Raw genomic sequence first — 23,959 nt, forward strand, 5'->3', positions numbered from 1 at the left:
TTGCGTGCACGAGGTTCCCAAACGAGTTCGGAGCACCCCGTCGGAGTTTTTAGTTTTTGGGAAATTGCAGATTGCATGAAAACCAGCAAAATTCCAAAACTTCAAACCCTCATCTCTCTCTCATCTCTCAACCGATTTGGGTGATTCAAAAGGCTAAGTTGAGATTTTTCGAGGACAATGCGTTGGGTGATCTCGGATAGTGATTTGGAGTCCCCATTGAGGTAATTTTGAAAAATACCTGCTGCCTCACCCTTTTTGTGAGCTTGATTTTGGGAATTTTTAGACCTTGGAATTTCAGTCATTCTAGTCCGATTCAGTGATTTTTGAGGCTATCTTGAGTGTTTTTTTGAGGAGAACATTGTGGTGTTGTCAGATTTTACTGTAGATCGCCCATTTTGGTAAATACACTGATTCAACTGCTGTCCCATTTCTAATTTTTGAGAAAATTGGGTTTTAGTTGCATGTTGATATGTGTTGTTCCGAGCCCCCAATTGTGTCCATTTTTGGGACATGAGCTGGGGAACTGTTAGGACCCACTTTTGGGGTTAATTCGGAATTTCCTGCGTGGGTCCCACTTTCCCGTTTTGACTCCAAAATTGACCCGTCTCCGTTTGTTGTGATTTTAGTGTCTAAACAACCGTATTATGTTGTGACTCTTTTTTTGATAGCGGGGCAGCGTTTCGAGACTGTTTCGGAAAGGGAAAGCTGTGAATGAGTGATTTTGGAGCGCGTGTGATCGGCCTACAGGTAGGCTACGGGTTTCCATCTCTTAGATTGAGCTCGAGAATGTGAATGCATGTTGATTAGTTGGATTTGGGTTGGGTAGTTATTGAATCCTACATAGGTGTTAAAAATTCATGTTTTCGACATATTTCGGGAATTATCGGGTAACTGTGAGCATGCTTTGTGTTATTAACGGACCCTCCTCGCTATGTGGAGTGCTTGCATGCTTAATTATTGTTTATTTGAAGAATGTTGGGCCTTAGTTTAGGTTGACTAGGGCTTGCCTTAGAAATACATTATTCGGATCCAATAGGCCTTAATTTTACCCCGACGTCACTCGGCCGGCTTAGATCCTTGTAGACTGGTGCAGCAGACTTGAGTCTGATAGTTTGGGCCTTAGTTAGGCGATACTCCTTTCTCCGACTTTAGTTATCCTTATTTTCCCCGATGTTACGGCTTCAGGAGTTACGTCAGTGACACTGGTTCTACTTCGCGATTTGAATTTGATTTTCGATTTGGTTCCAAGGACTTACATTGATTGGCTAAGTATGGACGACATTCCATGGACATTTATGAGTGTGGATCGATTAGGACTCTTTTCAGCAGCTACATTGGCACATTTATAGAGCATTCGGTTTAAGTTCCGGCCTCTATCGCCCAGATACTTATATAGAGTATCCGGTTTAAGGTCTGGCCTCTATTTCCCAGATACTTATATAGAGCATCCGGTTAGAGTTCCGGCCTCATATACTTGATATTTGTGATTGGTTACTTGGGTACTTCTGGTGAGCATCCGATTAGAGGTGCGGCCTCCGTACTGTCAGATTTTACTAATTAGGGTTGAGGTTCTGATTCGTGTTCTTCGTTCTTGGGTTATCATATGCAATTCTCTTTAGTTATACTTATTCTGTGTACTCGTCGGACTTATGGGGGTCCGTTCGGGTTTTTATTTAACTTGCGCACGAGTGTACTTTCTGGGCTTATGGGGGCCCAGTTAGGTGTAGTTAGCTTATAGATTACTTTAGTTGGTTCTTTGTACACTCGTGTGCATTCCCTTGTTAGTTAGATTTTAGTTCTTGACTTCGGTTTGTGTTATTCCTTCTTTTCATATTGCCTTTACTTTTCAAGTTCAGTCGGCCTATGATTCCTACTGGGTACCGGTTGTTTTGGTACTCATGCTACGCTCTGCATCTATTTCGTGATGCAGGTCCGGGCACTAGTAGCCAGCGTTGATCGAGCTTGGAGCAGACTGATTCGGAGACGGGAGTGAGCACACGACATTTTGTACTATTTCAGTCTCCATCTGTATATATAGACTTGTCTTTTACCTTTCGAGACAGTCCAGTCTCTGTTGTCCACTTTTGGGACTTGTACTCATTTTGTTAGTAGCTCTGTACTAGTGACTTCCAGGTTCTGGGAGAGATCTTTATTTGTATATATGTTTTTGGTTTGCTTCCGCCTGTTTATATTGTTATTTGCCTACTCTTGTTTAGTTTCTACCCTCAGACCCATTACTTGTTGTTCCGGGTTACGGGTTGGCTTACCTACTGGTGGGTTATAGTAGGTGTCATCATGACTTGAGAAATCAGGTCGTGACAAGTTGTATCAGAGCCCCAGGTTTATCGGTCTAACTTGTACAGAGCTAACGTCTAGTAGAGTCCTGCGGATCGGTGCGGAGACGTCCGTAACTTATCTTCGGGAGGCTACAGGATGTCCTTAGGAAAATTTCCTTTTTTGTTTCACTCTCGTGCAGCGTGTGTCTTATTGGTTTCTGGAAATCTCACTTGTTTCACTCTTTCGGGGGATAGCTCGCACGCGAGGCGGCGCAGTTGAGGCTGATGCAATCGGGCCTGCAGACAGATCTCATCTTGGGGTAGACGTTGGCACCGAGGTCGAGCCAAGGCCGCAGCATTGGCCCAAGATATGGAGGAGGTGAGAGATCGTTGTTTTGTACGTGGGTTGCGGTACCGTCTGAGGGTCGACACAGAGCATTTGGTTTCGATCGGCCATTCATTTTTGATGTGGTCGACCATGCCCGATTCATGGAGCATATTCATCGCGAGGCCCAAGGGGCAGCGATAAGAGGGCATGCTACCAGGGCAGCTACAGCGGGTCCCAGACTAAAGGGAGAGACTCCTATGATAGGCCCGTCAGAGGTTCCAGCAGGGTCAGTCCAGTCGTCCTGTTCAGGCGGCATTACCTGCTTCTGAGGGAGTCAGCATCACCAGGGTGGTCCTAGTACGGCCAGAGTTCGAGGGGATCAGATTCCCTCCCTTCCTACCGCGTCGGGTTACTTCAGGGCGTTCAGCTTCGGGTGTTTTGATTGCGGTGCTCCTGACCATTGGTCCAGAGAGTGCCCCCGGCGAGGGCGAGGAGCGATTGTACCAGCTCCCCTTGCACCTAGACCAGTTTCAGCAGTGCCCCCTCTAGCTAGAGGTGGTGGTCAGGACCAGGGTCGTCGGGACAGCCACAGGGTACCAGAGGGGAGCTCGAGAGGCAGGCTGGGTGGTAGATCAGATGCATCGGGCAGAGGTGCTCAGGGCCATTTCTACGCAGCCCCGGCGAGGGCGACGGCTGAGGCATCTGACGATGTTATCACAGGTACGCTTTTATTATGCCATCAGCCTGCTACAGTATTATTTGATCCCGGGTCCACATTCTCGTATGTATCTGTTTATTTTGCTCCTCGATTGGGTATGAGGTCTGAGTCTTTGGCAGAGTCAGTTCATGTTTCGACCCCGGTGGGTGAGTCCTTAGTAGTGGATCAGATATTGCGATCTTGCTTAGTGACTATCCAGGGTTGTGATACTAGAGTTGATCTTATTCTGCTAGATATGGTTGATTTTGATGTGATTCTGGGCATGGACTAGTTATCCCCTTACCATGCGGTCTTGGATTGCTACGCCAAGACTGTTACCTTAGCGATGCCTGGCATTTCCCCAGTGTTGTGGCAGGGTGCTTATAGTCACATACCGACAGGGATCATCTCTTTTATGCGGGCTAGACGGTTGATTGCTTCTGAGTGTTTAGCTTATTTGGCTTATGTGTGAGATGTGAGTAGAGATGACTCTTCAGTTGACTCAGTTCCTGTGGTTAGAGAGTTTGCAGATGTGTTCCCTACAGACCTACCTGGCTTACCTCCAGATCGTGACATTGATTTTGCCATAGATTTAGAGCCCGACACCCGTCCTATTTCTATTCCGCCTTACCGGATGGCTCCTGCAGAGCTCAGGGAGCTCAGTGCTCAGTTAGAGAATCTCTTAGGTAAGGGGTTTATCCGCCCGAGTGTGTCGCCTTGGGGTGCTCCTATTCTATTTGTGAAGAAGAAGGACGGGACTATGAGGATGTGCATTGACTACAGGCAGCGGAACAAGGTGACGGTGAAGAACCGTTACCCCATGCCTCGTATTGATGATTTGTTTGATCAGCTTCAGGGTGCCGCCGTGTTTTCTAAGATTGATTTGAGGTCCGGGTACCATCAGCTGAGGATTAGGGCAGCGGACATCCCTAAGACCGCATTTAGGACCCGTTATGGCCATTATGAGTTCTTGGTGATGTCGTTTGGGTTGACTAATGCCCCTGCTGCCTTCATGGATTTGATGACACGTGTGTTCAGGCCATACCTGATTTATTTGTCATCGTCTTCATTGATGACATACTGGTATACTCGCGGAGCCGGAGTGAGCATGAGCAGCATTTGAGGATAGTGCTCCAGACTTTGAGAGATCAGCGGCTTTATGTCAAGTTCTCAAAGTGCGAGTTTTGGCTTGAGTCTGTAGCTTTCTTGGGGCACGTGGTGTCCAAGGAGGGTATTAGGGTTGATCCGGCGAAGATTGAGGCTATTCGTGATTGGCACAGGCCCACCTCTGTTACTGAGATTCGGAGCTTCGTCGGACTAGCGAGCTACTACAGACGCTTTGTTGAGGGCTTTTCTACTATTGCAGCCCCGTTGACTCATTGACTCGTGTTGATGTTCCCTTTGTTTGGTCAGAGGAGTGTGAGGCGAGTTTTTGAGGCTCAAGGAGTTATTGACACCGCTCCTATATTGACTCTTCCATTGAGGGTGAGGGCTTCACAATTTATTGTGACCATCCGTGTTGGTTTGGGTTGTGTATTGATGCAGCAGGGCCGGGTTATTGCTTATGCATCAGGCAGCTTAAGATTCATGAGCGCAACTACCCCACTCATGACTTAGAGTTGGCGGCGGTAGTTTTCGCACTTAAGATTTGGAGGCACTACTTGTATGGAGTTCGATGTGAGATCTATACCGATCACAGGAGTCTTCATACATCATGACCAGAGGGACCTTAATTCGAGGCAGCGTCGTTGGATTGAGCTCATGAAGGACTACGACCTCTCTATTCTCTATCATCCGGGACAAGGCGAATGTGGTAGCGGACGCCTTGAGTCCGAAGGCAGTGAGTATGGGTAGTCTAGCCTTCTTATTGTTGAGGAGCGACCCTTAGCTTTGGACATTCAGTCCTTAGCTAATAGCATGGTTCGGTTGGATATCTCAGATTCTAGACGCGTCTTGGCCTTTATGGGAGTTCAGTCTTCTTTGCTTGATAGGATCTGTGGTTGCCAGTTTAGGATGTACTTTGGTGGCCCTTAGAGATCGAGTGTTAGCGGGTGATGGTGGTCAGGCTACCTTAGATCCTGATGGAGTGTTGAAATTTGCCGGCCGCATCTGTGTTCCGAGAGTTGGAGATTTGATACAGTTATACTTTCTGAGGCCCATGAGTCTAGATACTCTATCCATCCGGGCACAGCGAAGATGTATCGTGATTTGAGGCAGCATTACTGGTGGAGTGGCATGAGGAGAGATATTGCTGACTTTGTTTCCCGTTGCTTGTGCTGCCAGCAGGTAAAGGCCGTGCATTTGAGGCCTGGTGGCGAGTTCCAGAGATTACCCATTCCGAGTGGAAGTGGGAGTGTATCACTATGGATTTCGTTGTGGGGTTGCCTCGGACTTCTAGAGGTGTTGACAGCATTTGGGTCATCGTGGATCGATTGACCAAGTCAGCACACTTCCTTCCTGTTCATACTACTTTCAGTGCCGAGAGGTTGGCTCGTATCTACATTAGGGAGGTAGTCCGTCTTCATGGCGTGCCTATTTCTATCATTTCAGACGGGGTTCACATTCACTTCCAGCTTTTGGAGGGCTTTTCAGGAGGAGTTGGGAACCCGTGTCCACCTTAGCATAGCATTTCACCCACAGACGGATGGTCAGTCAGAGCGTACTATTCAGTTCCTTGAGGATATGTTGCGGGCCTGTGTTATGGATTTTGGAGGTCAGTGGACCAGTTTTTGCCTTTGGCGGAGTTTGCGTACAACAACAGCTACCACTCTAGTATTCAGATGGCCCCGTTTGAGGCCTTATATGGTAGGCGTTGTCGCTCTCCAGTTGGTTGGTTTGAGTCTACAGAGCCTAGGCCGCGTGGTACAGATTTGCTTCAGGAGGCCCTAGATCAGGTGAGGGTGATTCAGGATAGGCTCAGGACGGCTCAGAGTAGGCACCAGAGTTATGCGATCAGAGGCGTCGACCTTTGAGATTCTCTGTTGGTGATCGGGTATTCCTCCGTGTGTCGCCCATGAAGGGCGTGATGAGGTTTGGGAGGCGGGGCAAGCTTAGCCCCAGGTACATTGAGCCTTTTGAGATACTCCGGACAGTTGGAGAGGTTGCTTATGAGTTGGCCCTACCTCCAGTATTTTAACCATCACCCAGTGTTTCATGTTTCGATGCTGCGGCGGTATGTTCCTGATGAGTCCCATGTGCTCCAGTATGATGCAGTCGAGTTGGATGATCGTTTGACATTCGTAGAGGAGCCAGTTGCCATTCTAGCCAGAGATGTGAGGAGATTGCGCTCGAGAGCCATTCCTGTTGTTAAGGTCCGTTGGAGGCATCGTCCAGTCGAGGAGGCTACCTGGGAGACCGAGCAGGAGATGCGAGAGCAGTTTCCCGGCTTGTTTGAGCCTTCAGGTACTTCTTGATCCTTTCTTTCGCGGACGAAAGTCCTTTTTAGTAGTGGATATTGTAATGACCCTCTTGGTCATTTCTGTGTCTTGCCTTCTGTGTGTCATTTAGAGCGTTCCTATAGCGACCCCTAAGTCATTTATGACTTGCTGGGACTGACAGTTCGGTCACCTAGTCGTTCGTTTGGTCTCGGTGCGAGTTTTTGTGTTTTGGAGCTTATGAACCTTGAACGATCATTTTCGATCAAAAGTTCAAGAAGATGACATCGGAATCCAATTATGCCGATTTCATCAGCTCCGAAGGGGTCATTTTAGGCTAGTAGCATGGTCGACATGACTCCCGACGTTTTCAGTGTGAGTCGGTGCGATTAGGCGTTTTAACTTTAAGTTTAAGCCAAAGTTTGACTTTGGTCAACATTCTGAGTAAACGCGCTCGGATGAGAATTCCGTCAGCGTGGTTAGCTCCGGAATGTCGAGTTTGGTCTAGATTGACCCTTCTTTTGTGTCTGGAGGTTTTCGATATCTTTCCGAGCCTTTTGTGGGTTTTGACTTAAAATGGGCTTTTGGAAGTGGGACCCACTTTTTATTGAAATGACCTCTGATGGAAATTTCGACTGCGCCGTTGAGTCTGGAATGTCGAATTTGGTATGGTTGCATATCTCGTTTGCGTGCACGGGGTTCCGAACGAGTTCGGAGCACCCCGTCGGGATTTTAGTTTTGGAAATTGCATATTGCAAAAAAGCAAAAATTCCAAAATTTCAAACCCTCATCTCTCTCTCATCTCTCAACCGATTTGGGTGATTCAAAAGGCTAAGTTGTGAGATTTTTCGAGGACAACGCGTTGGTGATCTCGGATAGTGATTTGGAGTCCCCATTTGAGGTAATTTTGAAAAATACCTGTGCCAACCCCTTTTGTGAGCTTGATTTTGGAATTTTTAGACTTGAAATTTCAGTCATTGTAGGTCCGATTTTAGTGATTTTGAGGCTATCTTGAGTGGTTTTTCGAGGAGAACATTGTGGTGTTGTCAGATTTTACTGTAGATCACCCGTTTTCTGGTAAATACACTGATTACTGCTGTCCCATTTCTATTCTTTGAGAAAAATTTGGGTTTTAGTTGCATGTTGATATTGTGTTGTTCCCGAGCCCCGAATTGTGTCCCATTTTGGGACATGAGCTGGGGGAACTGGTTAGGACCCACTTTTGGGGTTAATTTCAGAATTTCCTGCGCGGGTCCCAGTTCCCGTTTTGACTCCAAAATTGACCCTTCTCCGTTTGTTGTGATTTTAGTGTCTAAACGACCGTATTAACGTTGTGACTCTATTTTTGACAGCGGGGCAGCATTTCGAGACCGTTCGAAAAGGGAAAGCTGTGAATGAGTGATTTTGGAGCGCGTGTGATCGGCCTACAGGTAGGCTACGGTTTCCCTCTCTTAGATTGAGCTCGAGAATGTGAATGCATGTTGATTAGTTGGGATTTGGGTTGGGTAGTTATTGAATCCTACATAGGTGTTAAGAATTCATGTTTTCGGTCTATTTCGAGAATTATCAGGTAACTGTGAGCATGCTTTGTGTTATTAACGGACCTCCTCGCTATGTGGAGTGCTTGCATGCTTAATTATTGTTTATTTGAAGAATGTTGGGCCTTAGTTTAGGTTTGACTAGGGCTTGCCTTAGAAATACATTATTCGGATCCAATAGGCCTTAATTTTACCCCGACGTCACTCGGCCGGCTTAGATCCTTGTAGACTGGTGCAGCAGACTTGAGTCTGATAGTTTGGGCCTTAGTTAGGCGATACTCTTTCTCCGACTTTAGTTATCCTTATTTTCCCGATGTTACGGCTTCAGGAGTTACGTCAGTGACACTGGTTCTACTTCGCGATTTGAATTTGATTTTCGATTTGGTTCCAAGGACTTACATTGATTGGCTAAGTATGGACGGCGTTCCATGGACATTTATGAGTGTGGATCGATTAGGACTCTTTCAGCAGCTACATTGGCACCTTTATAGAGCATTCGGTTTAAGTTCCGGCCTCTATCGCCCAGATACTTATATAGAGTATCCGGTTTAAGGTCTGGCCTCTATTTCCCAGATACTTATATAGAGCATCCGGTTAGAGTTCCGGCCTCATATACTTGATATTTGTGATTGGTTACTTGGGTACTTCTGGTGAGTATCCGATTAGAGGTCCGGCCTCCGTACTGTCAGATTTTACTAATTAGGGTTGAGGTTCTGATTCGTGTTCTTCGTTCTTGGGTTATCATATGCAATTCTCTTTAGTTATACTTATTCTGTGTACTCGTCGGACTTATGGGGGTCCGTTCGGGTTTTTATTTAACTTGCGCACGAGTGTACTTTCTGGGCTTATGGGGGCCCAGTTAGGTGTAGTTAGCTTATAGATTACTTTAGTTGGTTCTTTGTACACTCGTGTGCATTCCCTTGTTAGTTAGATTTTAGTTCTTGACTTCGGTTTGTGTTATTCCTTCTTTTCATATTGCCTTTACTTTTCAAGTTCAGTCGGCCTATGATTCCTACTGGGTACCGGTTGTTTTGGTACTCATGCTACGCTCTGCATCTATTTCGTGATGCAGGTCCGGGCACTAGTAGCCAGCGTTGATCGAGCTTGGAGCAGACTGATTCGGAGACGGGAGTGAGCACACGACATTTTGTACTATTTCAGTCTCCATCTGTATATATAGACTTGTCTTTTACCTTTCGAGACAGTCCAGTCTCTGTTGTCCACTTTTGGGACTTGTACTCATTTTGTTAGTAGCTCTGTACTAGTGACTTCCAGGTTCTGGGAAAGATCTTTATTTGTATATATGTTTTTAGTTTGCTTTCCGCCTGTTTATATTGTTATTTGCCTACTCTTGTTTAGTTTCTACCCTCAGACTCATTACTTGTTGTTCCTGGTTACGGGTTGGCTTACCTACTGGTGGGTTATAGTAGGTGCCATCATGACTTAAGAAATCGGGTCGTGACATTAGTTGATGGGTAATTATAGATAATTGACTTAATTGATAGTTAGTGGGCTAAAGTGATCATTTATTTAAGACCTTATACTATTTGACCCATATGTAAAACATAATTAATAAAAATTAAGGTTCCTAGGTTGAGTCATAAACTCAAAAACGACCGCGACACTATTAGCAGAGAAAGTTGATGGCGGCTTCAGGTGAATGTTTCTCAATTTCATTTCAGTAACTTTAATTATATGTAGAAGTTTGAATTAATGAATCATTAGATGTGGTGGGTAGTATCCTTGTTATCATTATTATATTATAATTGAAATTGACAGAGAATTAAAAAGTGAGAAAGTTGTCATTGTAGACATGAAAAATATTTTTTTTAAAAAGGGAGGAAGGTCATGAAATTGTAATGATGGGGAGTGATTGTGTATATATATAAATTGAGGCTAACATCAAAAGCAATTATGTAAAAAAATAAATAAATAAATAATTAGAAGGTATGTTAGATGACAGTTTTGGATTTGTTTAAGAGCTAGATACTATAGGATTTTATGGTGGTTACTTTAATATTTAATTGTATTATAAAGATTTCTGTATACTAAGGGAGTAGATATTTTATAATTTTAAGAAATACATGGCAGATTCGTTCATTTTACTTGTGATCTTTTTCTAATAAATTATAGTATACTGCTTATTTAATGGGTTAAAGCTAGGATCTGGAAATCTCCGTGCTTAATGTCCGTATGTTTTCAAGGCAATGGTCCAACAATTTTGCTCCTATAATTTGTTTACGTGTTATAAATTTGGGGCTACGATATGAGTAATATAGTTTTAATAAAATTTTAGTTATGTCCTTGTGGGCATAGATTCAACTTTGAAGTGAATTTTGGGATCATAGTAATGAGTGTTGTTAGTTTCGAAATCTTATAGTGATTATTAATGTGAATAGATTGCTTTGAGTTGGAAGTACAACGAAAGGGAAGACTCAAGTCTCGGAGTGATTGTTCGACTATTTGAGGCATTCGAATTAAGCGTATGTAATTCGTGTATTTCTTTGTGGTATATGTTTGGGAGTAATGTGATCAATTGTTTGTGTGATGTGTTGAGAATTGTTTGAAAGACTTGTTGAATCATTGTTGCAGTTGTATCATGATTGTGTTGTTGTGAATAGTGCAATGTTATGAAAATGGTCATCTCCTCATTATTTGTGTGAACATGTCATTTGCATTGTTCTGAGACATGGTTGTGACAAGTGTTATGTGCATTGAGAAAGAATAAGAAATTAAAGAGGATGTACCATTTCGAGGGACGTATTGTACGCCGCGATGGATACTATATTTCGAGGAACGTGTCGCGCGCCGCGACAGATACTATATTTCGAGGGACGTATCGCGCGCCACGATGGTTACTATTATCGAGGGTCGTATCGCGCGCCGCGATGGATGCATGGACAGATATGTCCCCCATGGGTCCTAGACTGAGAGACAGCGGGTGTGTATCACTAGGTCAGACATTCATCACTATACTTGACATTGCATTGCACATATTTATAATTATTGAACTTGATATCGTGTTTTACTGATCTTGTGAGTGTCTTTCTGTGGAACTTTGATTGGTGAATATTGAGCTTGTTGTTGAGAATATGTAATTGTTAGAGTGTTGCTCTTGAGATATGTGCTATTTGAATTATGAACTGTTAGGTTGAGCTGGTTTTAAGCAGGTTGTAGTTGTGGAAATTGTAATTGATAAATATTGAGCTTGTTGTTGAGGATATGTAATTGTTAGAGTGTTGTTGTTGAGATATCTGCTATGTGAATTGTGAACTGTTAGGTTGTGCTGATTTTATGCATGTTGTAGTTGTGGAGGTTCGGTTGGGGTGTAAGGAATACTCGTATTCTATCCCTTAGCTTGTGTTTAGAGGTTTACTTGTTGAGTACCGCGTGGTTTGATACTCACCCCTTGCTACTACATTTTTTTGTAGGTTACTAGCTCGGACCTTTGTGATATTTTCTCTTCTCCTTGTCTGAGGCTTCTTGTGGAGGTTTGGGAGGTAGCTGCTTGTCATTTCAGCGAACCTTCTTTCTCCTTAATTATGATCTTGTTCTATTCTAGAAACAATGTCATTTGAGACTTGTGTTTTTCTTTTGAATCAGTTGTAATACTTTAGAGGCTTGTACACGTGACAACCAGATTTTAGGGGTATTTTTGAGTTTATTATAAAAGTTTCCGCATTTTATTGTAATGGTTGAGTTTTAGGCTGACTTGTCTTGAATGGTTAAGACGAGTGCCATCACGTCCATTTTTGGGTCGTGACACCCATTTCCCCCAATTCAGCCTCTCTGTATTTGCAAACTTCTTTAGGAACTCCACCATCACCACTTGGAGAACCAATGTTATTCCGATGATTCCCATGAACAACTTGTTCTTTTGTATTCCCTCAAAGACATTCTTCTTCTCCATGCTTCGCGCGTTGAACTCATTGAAAACTTGACAGAGGACAAACGTGTTGAAAAACAATGTTTCGTTTACCCTCTTGTTAAAACCAAAGATTAATTCTCCTTTGAATTGTAAGGTCAATAAAACAGCAATCTGATATAAAGCCCGAGCCATTAAATTCCTCCACATAACATTTGTGATAAGTGGTGCTGTCCTACCAACTGGTTTCTTCTTCATGAGTTCCTCAGTTGGCTTCTCTGTCGCGAGTACTAATGCCCCTAATGTGTCCATGATCAAATTTACCCACAGCAACTGTACTGCTGTGAGTGGTACCTCACCAGATGAAACAGCTGCTACAAAACTGATCATGAGCGCAGCCACATTTTCTGTGAGCTGAAATTGGATGGATTTCTGGATGTTGATATAGAAACATCTTCCCCATTTCAGAACTGTGGCAACTGAAGCAAAATTAGCATCTAAGATGACAATATCAGAACTCTCTTTAGCCACTTCAGTGCCTTAAATTCCCATAGAAAGTCCTATATCTGCTTCCTTTAAAGCTGGTGCATCGTTCGTTCCATTACCTGTGACCGCGACCACATGACCTTTCTTTCTCAAGCACTGCACCATTAGAAGTTTATCAAAAGGGGATGATCTTGCCATCACGCGCATCTTCTCAATTCTCTCCATCCGTTCTTCATCTGTTAGGTTGCGAAATTCTTCACCTTCTATGACTGCTCCTTCATCTACTTCCTGATTAGGATGAAGAATCCCACATTCTGTTGCAATGGCTTTTGCAGTGAAAACGTTGTCACCAGTGATCATCTTGATATTCACACCAGCATTTTGGCAATCTTCGACAGCTTTCTTCATGCCAGGTCGACATGGATCTTTTAGGCCAAGAAAGCCCAAAAGAATGAAAGAGTTGTCTGGAACATTTCCATGCATAATGTTCATGATCCTCCTGCTCAGCTTTTGGCACTTGCTTGTGCGCGAATGCAATACATCGGAGGCTGCTGGCAGCCATTCCTTCAATTATCCTATCACATTCTTCCTTATCTGAATGCTCGAGAGGTTTTACGTTCCCTTCTACATCATAGTAGTGGGAGCACATTCTTGAAATCATTTCAGCAGCACTTTTCCAATGTGCATGAATTGTGCCATCAGTAATATTCTTGATCAGGACACCGCTCTTCTTTTTCTCCGAATTGAAAGCTTCCACGTGTAGAATGTTGAAATTTCTTTTGATTTGATCCATATCCATGTTCAGTTCCATTACAGCCCACGAAAGAATAGCTTTTTCAGTAGGGCTTCCTGAGAACTCGAAGCTAGAACAGGGATTGGAGGACTTGAAAACACTACCTGTAGTGTTTAATCCAACCCCTTGATGGAATAATTCAAGAACTTCTGCTGAAATTGATATATGGCTTTCCTCCTTTATGTGGCCTTTGCCTAAGAAAAACTTTGTCACGATCATCTTATTTAATGTAAGAGTGCTTGTTTTGTCTGTACAGATGGTGGTTGCAGAGCCCATAGTCTCACAAGCAGAGAGCTTCCTCACTATTGCCTTATCATCCATCATTCTCTTCATCAAGTAAGCCAGAGTAAGTGTAACAGCTAAAGGCAGACCTTCTGGAATTGTCACTACAACAATGATAACAACATTAGCAACACTTCCCACCACAGCATTGATCACATCAACGGATGATGTCTTGCTCCCGTTGAATTCTTTGTTCCCATTCTCATCTTTTGTGGTCCCAATAAAGTATTTTACCAATTGATGAAGTGAGCTTGTCAAGTCGTTCTCGGAGAGGGGTGTGCTCGTTAGGGTCACTGCTTATTTCGCTCATCATTTCACCCCAGGTCGTGTTCATGTCAACCGATGTCACAAGCATCATTCCATAGCCATCGACAACCTTAGTGCCAGAAAACAAGAATGGATTTTGTCCAAGGTTAATCTCGACATGTTGCTTCCAAAAGCCTCATGTCTACGTGCAATGTCTTCTGGATCTCCACTTACACCATTAGTTGTATCACTTTTGAGAGAAGCAGCAACACCTTGTACACCTCCAAGGTTAGCAAGTTCGTCAACGTTTTTATCTTTGACAAGCTTAGCTAGACTTGAGTAATTAATGTCTGAGAAAAAAGGGTGTTGTTGAGATACATCAATTGCGATTGTATCAGTCGATACAGAAAGTACTTTTCTTGGATTGTAGGCAAGTGATCCATGACTATAAGTAGTTTTAAAAGCTCTGGAACAATAGATGGTTGCGAAAGCTAAGTGCCATCTTTTTTTGTTGGAGGATTCAATTTCTGCTGGAAAACCATCTGTAATATTGTTCATGCAGGGGTAATGCAAGTTTTCTTGAAACGTGTTTGATGGAAAATATGTATAATAACAATAGAAGGACAAAAATATCAAACAATTGAATTGAATGTGTTTTAGAGTGAAGTAGTAATAATTCCCTAGAAGTTACTTATATATATATATTCACAGAAGTGTCCACTTGCATAGCTATGATACATTTGGAATGTATCTAATTTTGAGTTTAATGAGAACTTGACATATAATTAAGTTCTACATTTTAACTTTTGGATAACTGCGGCCCTAAACACTTCGGTCAACTACAAAATGTACATCATCCAAGATAGGGGTGTTCACGGTTTAGATAAAAATCGATCCAAACCGAAAAATCGAACCAAATTGATTTTATTTAAGTTTGGTTTGGTTTGATTTTAGATTTTTAAAAATTGATAGTATCTGATTTGGCTATGGTTTTGTTCGAAAGAAATAACCGAACCAATAAATTATATACATACATTTTATTATTACTAGTTTTCTGACACGTGCATTGCACGTGATTACCAATTTCAAAAATATATGTTATGATAAATAGTATTGCTTATTTAAGCAAAGATTTGAATAATAAGCTTAGAAAAAAATAATATTGCAGATTCTTTTGTGAATGTTCAATGTGGATCGTCATATATATCTCTTATTCACGCAAACCTATGAAGATGGTCAATGAAAAATTTTATTAGTTAAATGCAATTATGCATATATATATATATTTCAATTTGATTAGGTTCAATCATGTAATTAGTCTTATCTCACTAATATTACCTCATAGACAATATTTGTTTTGTATTTTTCTTGTCATCTAACCAGATGTGATTTGCATGTGTATTATACGTTAAATTGTTTAGATGTCATATGAACCTGTGAAGAGAACAACTACATTTTATATATTCACATATTTTCACATTTGTTGTGAGTTTTTTTTTTGTAAAAAAAGAACTCGGAACATTTTAAAATAATATATTTTCAAGTTAGAAGATCTCGTTAACTTAATAATACATTTGTGACATATATAATACTTTAATTTAAATACAAATACCTACCCAAATATAAATATATATTTGCATTAATGAAAATATTTATCTCATAAAAGTAGCTATTAAAATAAATAATAAAAATTAAACTAATACAAACTTCAATTGACGTTATTACAAGTCATATGAACTTTTCTTCGTCCAAAATACTGAAATATTAAGAAATAGTAAATAAGTAAAACAAAAGGGTCACGTTTATATAGTAATAACTATTTTGAAGCAAACTTCCTGGGAGTCTAAATCACATAAGTAATATTGATAAATAAAGTCATTCTTTTGTCTTGAGTATCAAAAACAAATTGTGACAATTCTCTAAATTTTGAAAAAAGATATTCAGAAGCATATATCTACATCACAAGAGAAATTGTTAACAAAAACAAATGACTTTAGACTACATCATGTTAACTTCATATATTGGAACATTACATACTAATGTGTATATTAAGCAAAAAAATAATTATTATATCATCAAAATTATATTATTTTCCTCAAGTACTCGAGGTTATGGAATATACCCTTTTAGGATAGAACGACTTACTTCATCAGAATAGTGGTACCTTATATTCTGCTAAACTTTGAACACACCCAAACTATAATAAATTACACAAGAAATTTTAAAATGCAAGAAGAAGAAAAGTAGAAGATTAGAAAAAATTGTGGTTGGAAAATGAGAGGAAGTCCCTCTATTTATACTCAACAAAGGGTAGTATGAATAAATGTTTTTTGTGACTTATCTGAAAGATCATGACCTTTTCGAGAAGTCACAACACTTTCGAATAGTCACAACTTATTGAAAATGTCACAACTCTTTGGAAAAGTCACAACTCTTTGGAAAAGTCGCAACGCTTCGGAAAAGTCACAACTTATTGAGAAAGTCACAACTCTTTGGAAAAGTCACAACTCATCGAAAAATCACAACCCTTTGAAAAAAGTCATAACTTATCGGAAAAGTCATAACTCAACAAAAAAGTCACAACCTAAGTTAGGGATATTATAGTAATTTAATATTTAAGTTAGGAGTTCATGTTTTTAAGGTAATATAGATAAATACATAATATATTATTTTAATAAACAATTTTAAAAATCTTATATATGTTTTCATCAAAATTTATTTATAATTTACCTATGAAAGCATAAGTGCCCAAGGTGAGAACATTTATCTTATTGGTTTCATGTATATGGGTGTCTCAATTCTTAATTTATGGAACTGACTGTTCCTTCCCTCTAGGCCAAAATAGTGAGTTTTGAAGTTTTATTCATAATAAATTCAGTGATCGGAAGTTTTGTAAGGTTAGTTATTCTAACTATTTTTCGTTTTTAATGAATTGTTGTCACTTTTTTCATGTTCTGAATGAATTTTTGCTTTTATTTTTATGTATGGTTAATAACCAAATAACCAAATCATATTGAAACGATACCGATAATAACCAAACGTGATTATACTTAGTTTGATTTGATTTTGATAATTTTAAAATCAATTAAATTGATTTAATTTTGATTTTAATCAATAACCTACCTAAATTGACCCGTAACCATGGTATGTAATTTGAGTTTAATTGGGGAACTTTACACAACTATATAATTAGAGTTTAACTAATATATACGTTAGCAGTGTGAAATATCTTTTATACGGTCAAAAAAATCTTAGCAGATATTATAGCAGATTAGCATGTAATGATTTCTTAATTATTACAAATTGGTCATGTCGACAGACGACAATATGATCGTGTGGGGTAGTATTAATTATGAAATGCAGGTTACGTAGTTTTGATATACCGTAAAATTTTACTAGATTAATATTTGATTAATTAATAATCTCTATAAAATAATATATATATTTTTAATTTAGACTTGGGTCAATAAGAAAAAATCACTATTTCAATAAAATAATATATTTTTAAAAGGCCTAAAGTTTTTGACCACGTGTGTTGTACGTGTGTCTCATGCAAAAAAAATCGATTAGTATTTTTTTTAAAACATGCGTGTAATAGTAATAAAACGTAACAGTGTGACAGTAAATATCAAATGGCTGGGAACTGTATTTTAATGTTTAAAACACAAACTTATGGTAATTAAAAATTCATAGTAAAATAAATTAAAAGAAGTGCACTAGAGAGAACACATTAAAATGGAGAAAGTACAATAAATACATCATTCTTAAGGTTTTAATCATAACAATATAGATGAAAAAAGAAATACAAAATCAATACATAATATTTTGAGTTCTTATCGACACTCCCCCCAACCAATCAAAATTCAAGAATTTTTTCATAGACTCAAATTATATAGCAACAGAATGTGGGATTCTTCAAGTAAGGTTGAATTACTTGAAAGACTTGTTTAAATGAGTAGATTTAGGTGTAATCTATGTTTTTTCCATAAGCTAGTTAGTATCTGTTTGATTAATTGCTTTATGTTACATTCCATTATTTATCATAATGTACTTTGTTCATGATTGTCAACATATATACAATATGTTCAAAGATTTTTGATGTATTAGATTGGCATTTGCAATGGGCTAAAATGTGTGTCATAACTTAACTGGCGTAATTCTTGCAAAGTTTTAATTGCTTTATTATTATTTTATATTTTCTTAGTACCTAATTACACTATGTTTGGATCATTATAATCCGTTGTATTGTATTGTATTGTTATCACACATACATACCTAATAACACTATGTTTGGATCATTATAACCTATTGTATTGTTATCATACATACAATGTTTGTTTTGAATGTTACTTAAAATGTATTGAATTGTTAAATTTCATTGTTACGTAACAATGAAAACCTCCATTTTATGGAATTAAACAATGATTTGGTGTGTTCCTATTGTTACTTAATTTCATTTTCCAATTATATCCTTATTTATTAAGTATTTCATAATACTATTCCACCATTACCCTATATTATTTAATCTCAGTCAAACCTCCTACCCAACAATTAGTGCATTGCTTTGTTCTTTCTAGGTTTGGTTGTTTGTTCTTCCTCTTTCTTCTTTTTTTTAAGCATATGTTCTTACCTTTTTTCATACTTTTGTCTCTTTCAACATATTGATTTATATGTTTTTTTCTTTTGTAGATTTCTATATTATACAAATACAAAAGTATAAGTTAAAATTTATAGTTAACCATTTAGAGTTCACAATTGGTAACGAATAAATATATTAATTAGTTAGTTCATACAAAGCAATATTTTCTTACCTTTTCATCATTTTTCAATTTTTTTTATATTTTTTTACCCTCCCTAGGAGCTCCCACCCCTTTTGCTCCCTTGATGACTCGAACTCGCAACCTTCGGGTTGGAAGTGAGGGGTGCTTACCATCCGAGCAACTCTCTCTCGTCTTTTTCAAATTTTCTTGATTAATGCACGGTACATGATAATTTTTAGAATGAATATATAAAATTTTGATTTTATAATCTCTTAATTAAATCAATCTAGATACAAACGTGATAATATTGTTTGATAATATAATTATAATTGATAATATTATTTTATGTTATTTTCATATGACATAAAAAATATGCATGATTGTATTGTTATTTTATTAGTAATTATTGATAAATTTAGTATTTAGAATAATTAAGGACATTTTAGTAAATTTATAAATTACAATACAGTACGATAAAATCAAATCAAACAATAAAAATGTTATTAAACAATAACAAACAACACAATCTAGCCAAACAATAAATATCATGTTATTAAACAACAACAAACAACAGTCTAGCCAAACATTGTATCTACTATACAATACAATACATTATGAAATAATGGGTAACAATGATCCAAACAGAGTGTAAAAATATTATTATTTTCCTTTATTATGATTATGTTACACATAATCAAATTTAAAATATTTTAATAAGATTTCTCATTGATCAATTTTATGTTACATATCAGTCTAATTTTTGATGGCTTAAGCAAATAAATCTCAAACTTGAATGGATTAGACGTTTATTTTTATGGACTAATTTTACCATATATATATCGAAGAGTCAAAAGTATTAACTGGGGCAAGTGAAAGCTTGAAAGTTTTCGATTTAACTTGTGTATTGTCACTATTAAACAATTTCAATTTAAAGGTAATTAAGTAAACAATTCATAAGGAGAAAGCAATTTCGTAGATCATGTTAAATTATACTAATAATATATATAAAAAAAAATTATTTACACCTGTCTTTGGATTGAGATCAATCCATATATCCTTTTCCTAGAATTTTTGTACATATATATATATATATATATGCATGTTGTAATTAACTATGGCTTCAAAACTTGTTGCATAAGTATTATACAGTCAACTAATGTAGAGTTTGTTGACGACATTCAACACGTATTATAGTAAATTACTGGAAACTTCGTTATGGACTCTATCTTATACATAAGATAAGGATAAAATATTTCGTACACCCCCACCTTTTTCAAACCTTATTTCTTTTTTGACGTCGAAGTGCGTAGTTATTATATATTTTCAAGATAATGAACCTAATTTTGAAGAAAAATGACCCCTAATTAGCTTAAACAAAGACTCCATATCAGAAATTGAGACAAAGAAAGTATCAATTATCAGAAATTTCTAACTCCATGCATATTTTCTAGACAATGGAACTATGACAATAATGAGAGTAATTGTTTTGAATTATACTCTTACCATTTCTTCTTAGTAGTGTTCAATTCTGAACAAACATTTAATAAATAGAGATAAATGTCAAAAACACATCTAATGTTAAGGTTGAATATTTTGTCCATGTGGAGTGTGGAGTGTGATGTGAGATTTTTTAAAATAAAGGAGAGAGTGTATTACACACACCATGATGATAGTGATATAAAAGCGAGAGGTGTGTTTCTCAAATTAATAAGTGATAGTTTAGATATAAAAGAGAGAAGTGTGTTTTTGACACTCATCTCTAATAATATGAATACCTTAGTATACTGTATCTTATATTGGAGTATTATTTTTCTTAATGGACATGAAATGAACTAAAGCTCCACTTATTTTGGGACGAATTGAATATTCTTAAAAGCTTTAAACAAAGGCCACGCTCAAGTCAAGAACAAAAAGATAAGCATGATATTATAGTCTGTTATTGCTATTGAGAATATAAATATAATTAACTAATAAAAGTGTGCCCTCTCTAACAGTTTTAGATGAGAAAATAGTCACACACTTCAACATGATATCAGAACAGGCAAAGGTGCACGTGAAGGGGCGTGTTGAGAGCAACTTCCAAGCATATCATATCTGTACTCCTAGCAGTCTGTGTGGAAGGAGGGAGCTGGAAATGCTTGGGGAATTAAATGGAAACATACATAAAGTCAGTAACTGTCGTTGTACTCCTAGCAGTCTAGGCAAATTTTGTTACCACTATAAAAGGAACTTCCATGAAACAAATTTGTTCATCCATAGTCAAAGAAAGACTTGAACATGATGTTTCAAGCAAACTTACATTACCTCTGCATGAACATAACACTTGATTTGTCATCTGAAGTTGATTTCTCAAGCCAAAAAAGATGGCATTTAGCTTTTGCTACTATCTTTTGTTCCAGAGCTTTTAAAATTAATACCAGCACTAAAGCACTACATGGACCTGCCTATAATCCAAGAAAAGTACTTGGTATATCGACTGATACAATCGCAATTGATGTAGTTGAAGACCACCCTTTTTTCTCAGGCATTGATCAGTCAAGTCTAGCTAAGCTTGTCAAAGATAAAAACATTGACGAACTTGCTAACCTTGGAGGTGTACAAGGTGTTGCTGATTCTCTCAAAACTGATACAACTGATGGTGTAAGCGGAGATCCAGAAGATGTTGCACGTAGACATGAGGTGTTTGGAAGAAACACGTATCGTAAGCCACCTGCTAAGAGTTTCTTCATCTTTCTTTGGGAATCATTAAAAGATCCCACCAACATTAAACTTTTGCTCTGGGGTACTCTGTCTCTTGTACTTGGAATTATGGAGCATGGACCGAAAGAAGGATGGTATGATGGAGGGAGTATTTATGTCGCAGGGTTTCTTGTCATCGCTGTTTCGTCTATTAGTAAGTTTAGACAAAACAGACAGTTTGATAAGCTTTCTAAAGTGAGCAAAAATATTCCAGTAGAAGCTGTTAGAAAGGGGAGGCGCCAACAGATATCAATATTTGAAATTGTGGTTGGAGATGTCATTTGCTTGAAGATTGGAGATCAAGTCCCTGCTGATGGGATTTTGGTACAAGGTCATTCTTTACAAGTGGATGAATCTAGCATGACAGGAGAAAGTGATCATGTAGAGATTAATATCAGCCAAAATCCATTCTTGATATCTGGCACGAAGGTTGTCGATGGCTATGGAATGATGCTTGTGACATCAGTTGACATGAACACGACCTGGGGTGAAATGATGAGTGAAATATGCAGTGACTCTAACGAGCACACGCCTCTCCAAGAACGACTCGACATGCTCACTTCATTGATTGATAAAGTTGGTTTGTTCGTTGCCTTCTTGGTTCTCATTGTCCAATTGGTACAATACTTTACTGGGAGCACAGTAGATGAGAATGGGTTCAGAGAATTCAACGGGATCAAGACATCATCCAATGATGTGATCAATGCTGTGGTGGGAATTTTTGCTTCTGCTGTTACCATTATTGTTGCCGCGATTCCTGAAGGCTTGCCTTTAGCTGTTACACTTACTCTGACCTATTCCATGAAGAGAATGATGGCTGATCAGGCAATGGTGAGGAAGCTCTCCGCTTGTGAGATTATGGGCTCTGCCACCACCATCTGTACTGATAAAACAGGTACTCTAACATTAAATAAGATGACCGTGACAAAGTTTTTCTTAGGCAAAGACCACATGAAGGCGGAAAGTCATACATCAATTTCAGCAAAAGTTCTTGAATTATTACATCAAGGTGTTGGATTAAACACTACAGGCAGTGTTTTCAAGTCCTCCGATCCATGTTCCAGCTTTGAGTTCTCAGGCAGCCCTACTGAAAAAGCTATTCTTTCATGGGCTGTTATGGAACTGAACATGGATATGGATCAAATCAAAAGAAATTTCAACATTCTACATGTGGAAGCTTTCAATTCGGATAAAAAGAAGAGTGGTGTCCTGATCAAGAACATCACTGATGGCACATTTCATGCACATTGGAAAGGTGCTGCTGAAATGATTTCAAGAATGTGCTCCCATTATTATGATCTAGAAGGGAACGTAAAACCTTTCGAGCAATCAGATAAGGAAGAATGTGACAGGATAATTGAAGGAATGGCTGCCAGCAGCCTCCGATGTATTGCATTCGCGCACAAGCAAGTGCCAAAAGCTGAGCAGGAGGATCATGAACATATGCATGGAAATGTTCCAGAAAACTCCTCCATTCTTTTGGGCTTTGTTGGCCTAAAAGATCCATGTCGACCAGGCATGAAGAAAGCTGTGGAAGATTGCCAAAATGCTGGTGTGAACATCAAGATGATCACTGGAGACAATGTTTTCACTGCAAAAGCCATAGCAACAGAATGTGGGATTCTTCATCCTAATCAGGAAGTAGATGAAGGAGCAGTCATAGAAGGTGTAGAATTTCGCAGCCTCACAGATGAAGAACGGATGGAGAGAGTGGAGATGATAAGCGTTATGGCAAGATCATCCCCTTTTGACAAACTTCTAATGGTGCAGTGCTTGAGAAAGAAAGGTCATGTGGTTGCGGTCACAGGTGATGGAGCAAACGATGCACCAGCTTTAAAGGAAGCAGATATAGGACTTTCTATGGGGATTCAGGGCACTGAAGTAGCTAAAGAGAGTTCTGATATTGTCATCTTGGATGATAACTTTGCTTCAGTTGCCACTGTTCTGAAATGGGGAAGATGTGTCTATAACAACATCCAGAAATTTATCCAATTTCAGCTCACAGCAAATGTGGCTGCGCTCGTGATCAATTTTGTAGCTTCTGTTTCGTATGGTGAGGAACCACTAACATCAGTACAGTTGCTATGGGTAAATTTGATCATGGACACATTAGGGGCATTAGCACTTGCGACAGAGAAGCCAACCGAGGAAGTCATGAAGAAGAAACCAGTTGGTAGGACAGCACCACTTATCACAAATATTATGTGGAGGAATCTAATGGCTCAGGCTTCATACCAGATTGCTGTTTTATTGACCTTACTATACAAAGGAGAATCAATCTTTGGTGTCAACAAGAGTGTAAACGATACATTGTTTTTCAACACGTTTGTTCTTTGCCAAGTGTTCAATGAATTCAACGCGCGAAACTTGGAGAAGAAGAATGTCTTTGAGGGAATACAAAAGAACAAGTTGTTCATGGCAATCATCGGATTAATATTGGTTCTCCAAGTGGTGATGGTGGAGTTTCTTAAAAAGTTTGCAAATACAGAGAGGCTGAATTGGGGGCAATGGGGAATCTGCATTGGATTTGCAGCTGCATCTTGGCCAATTGGTTGGCTTGTCAAGTGCATAAATG

The 23,959-nt window shown here is 38.9% G+C and overlaps 2 protein-coding genes and 1 pseudogene across 2 annotated transcripts in view; 2 read left to right on the top strand and 1 right to left on the bottom strand.

Moving 5' to 3' along the window:
- Positions 1 to 23,959, top strand: part of LOC125839483 (putative calcium-transporting ATPase 13, plasma membrane-type) — a 136,375-nt gene that overhangs the window by 84,502 nt on the left and 27,914 nt on the right. The window lies entirely within an intron of this gene.
- Positions 1 to 23,959, top strand: part of LOC125839432 (putative calcium-transporting ATPase 13, plasma membrane-type) — a 73,745-nt gene that overhangs the window by 21,924 nt on the left and 27,862 nt on the right. The window contains exon 3 of the mRNA XM_049518406.1: positions 22,280 to 22,639. Within this exon, the coding sequence (XP_049374363.1) occupies positions 22,280 to 22,639 (360 nt within the window). The remainder of the gene's footprint in view (positions 1 to 22,279; positions 22,640 to 23,959) is intronic.
- On the bottom strand, positions 3,919 to 14,443 carry LOC125839659 (putative calcium-transporting ATPase 13, plasma membrane-type; annotated as a pseudogene).

Source organism: Solanum verrucosum, unplaced genomic scaffold (genome assembly GCF_900185275.1).
Source record: "Solanum verrucosum unplaced genomic scaffold, falcon-dt-bn FXZP01000306.1, whole genome shotgun sequence".
Lineage (NCBI taxonomy): Eukaryota > Viridiplantae > Streptophyta > Magnoliopsida > Solanales > Solanaceae > Solanum > Solanum verrucosum.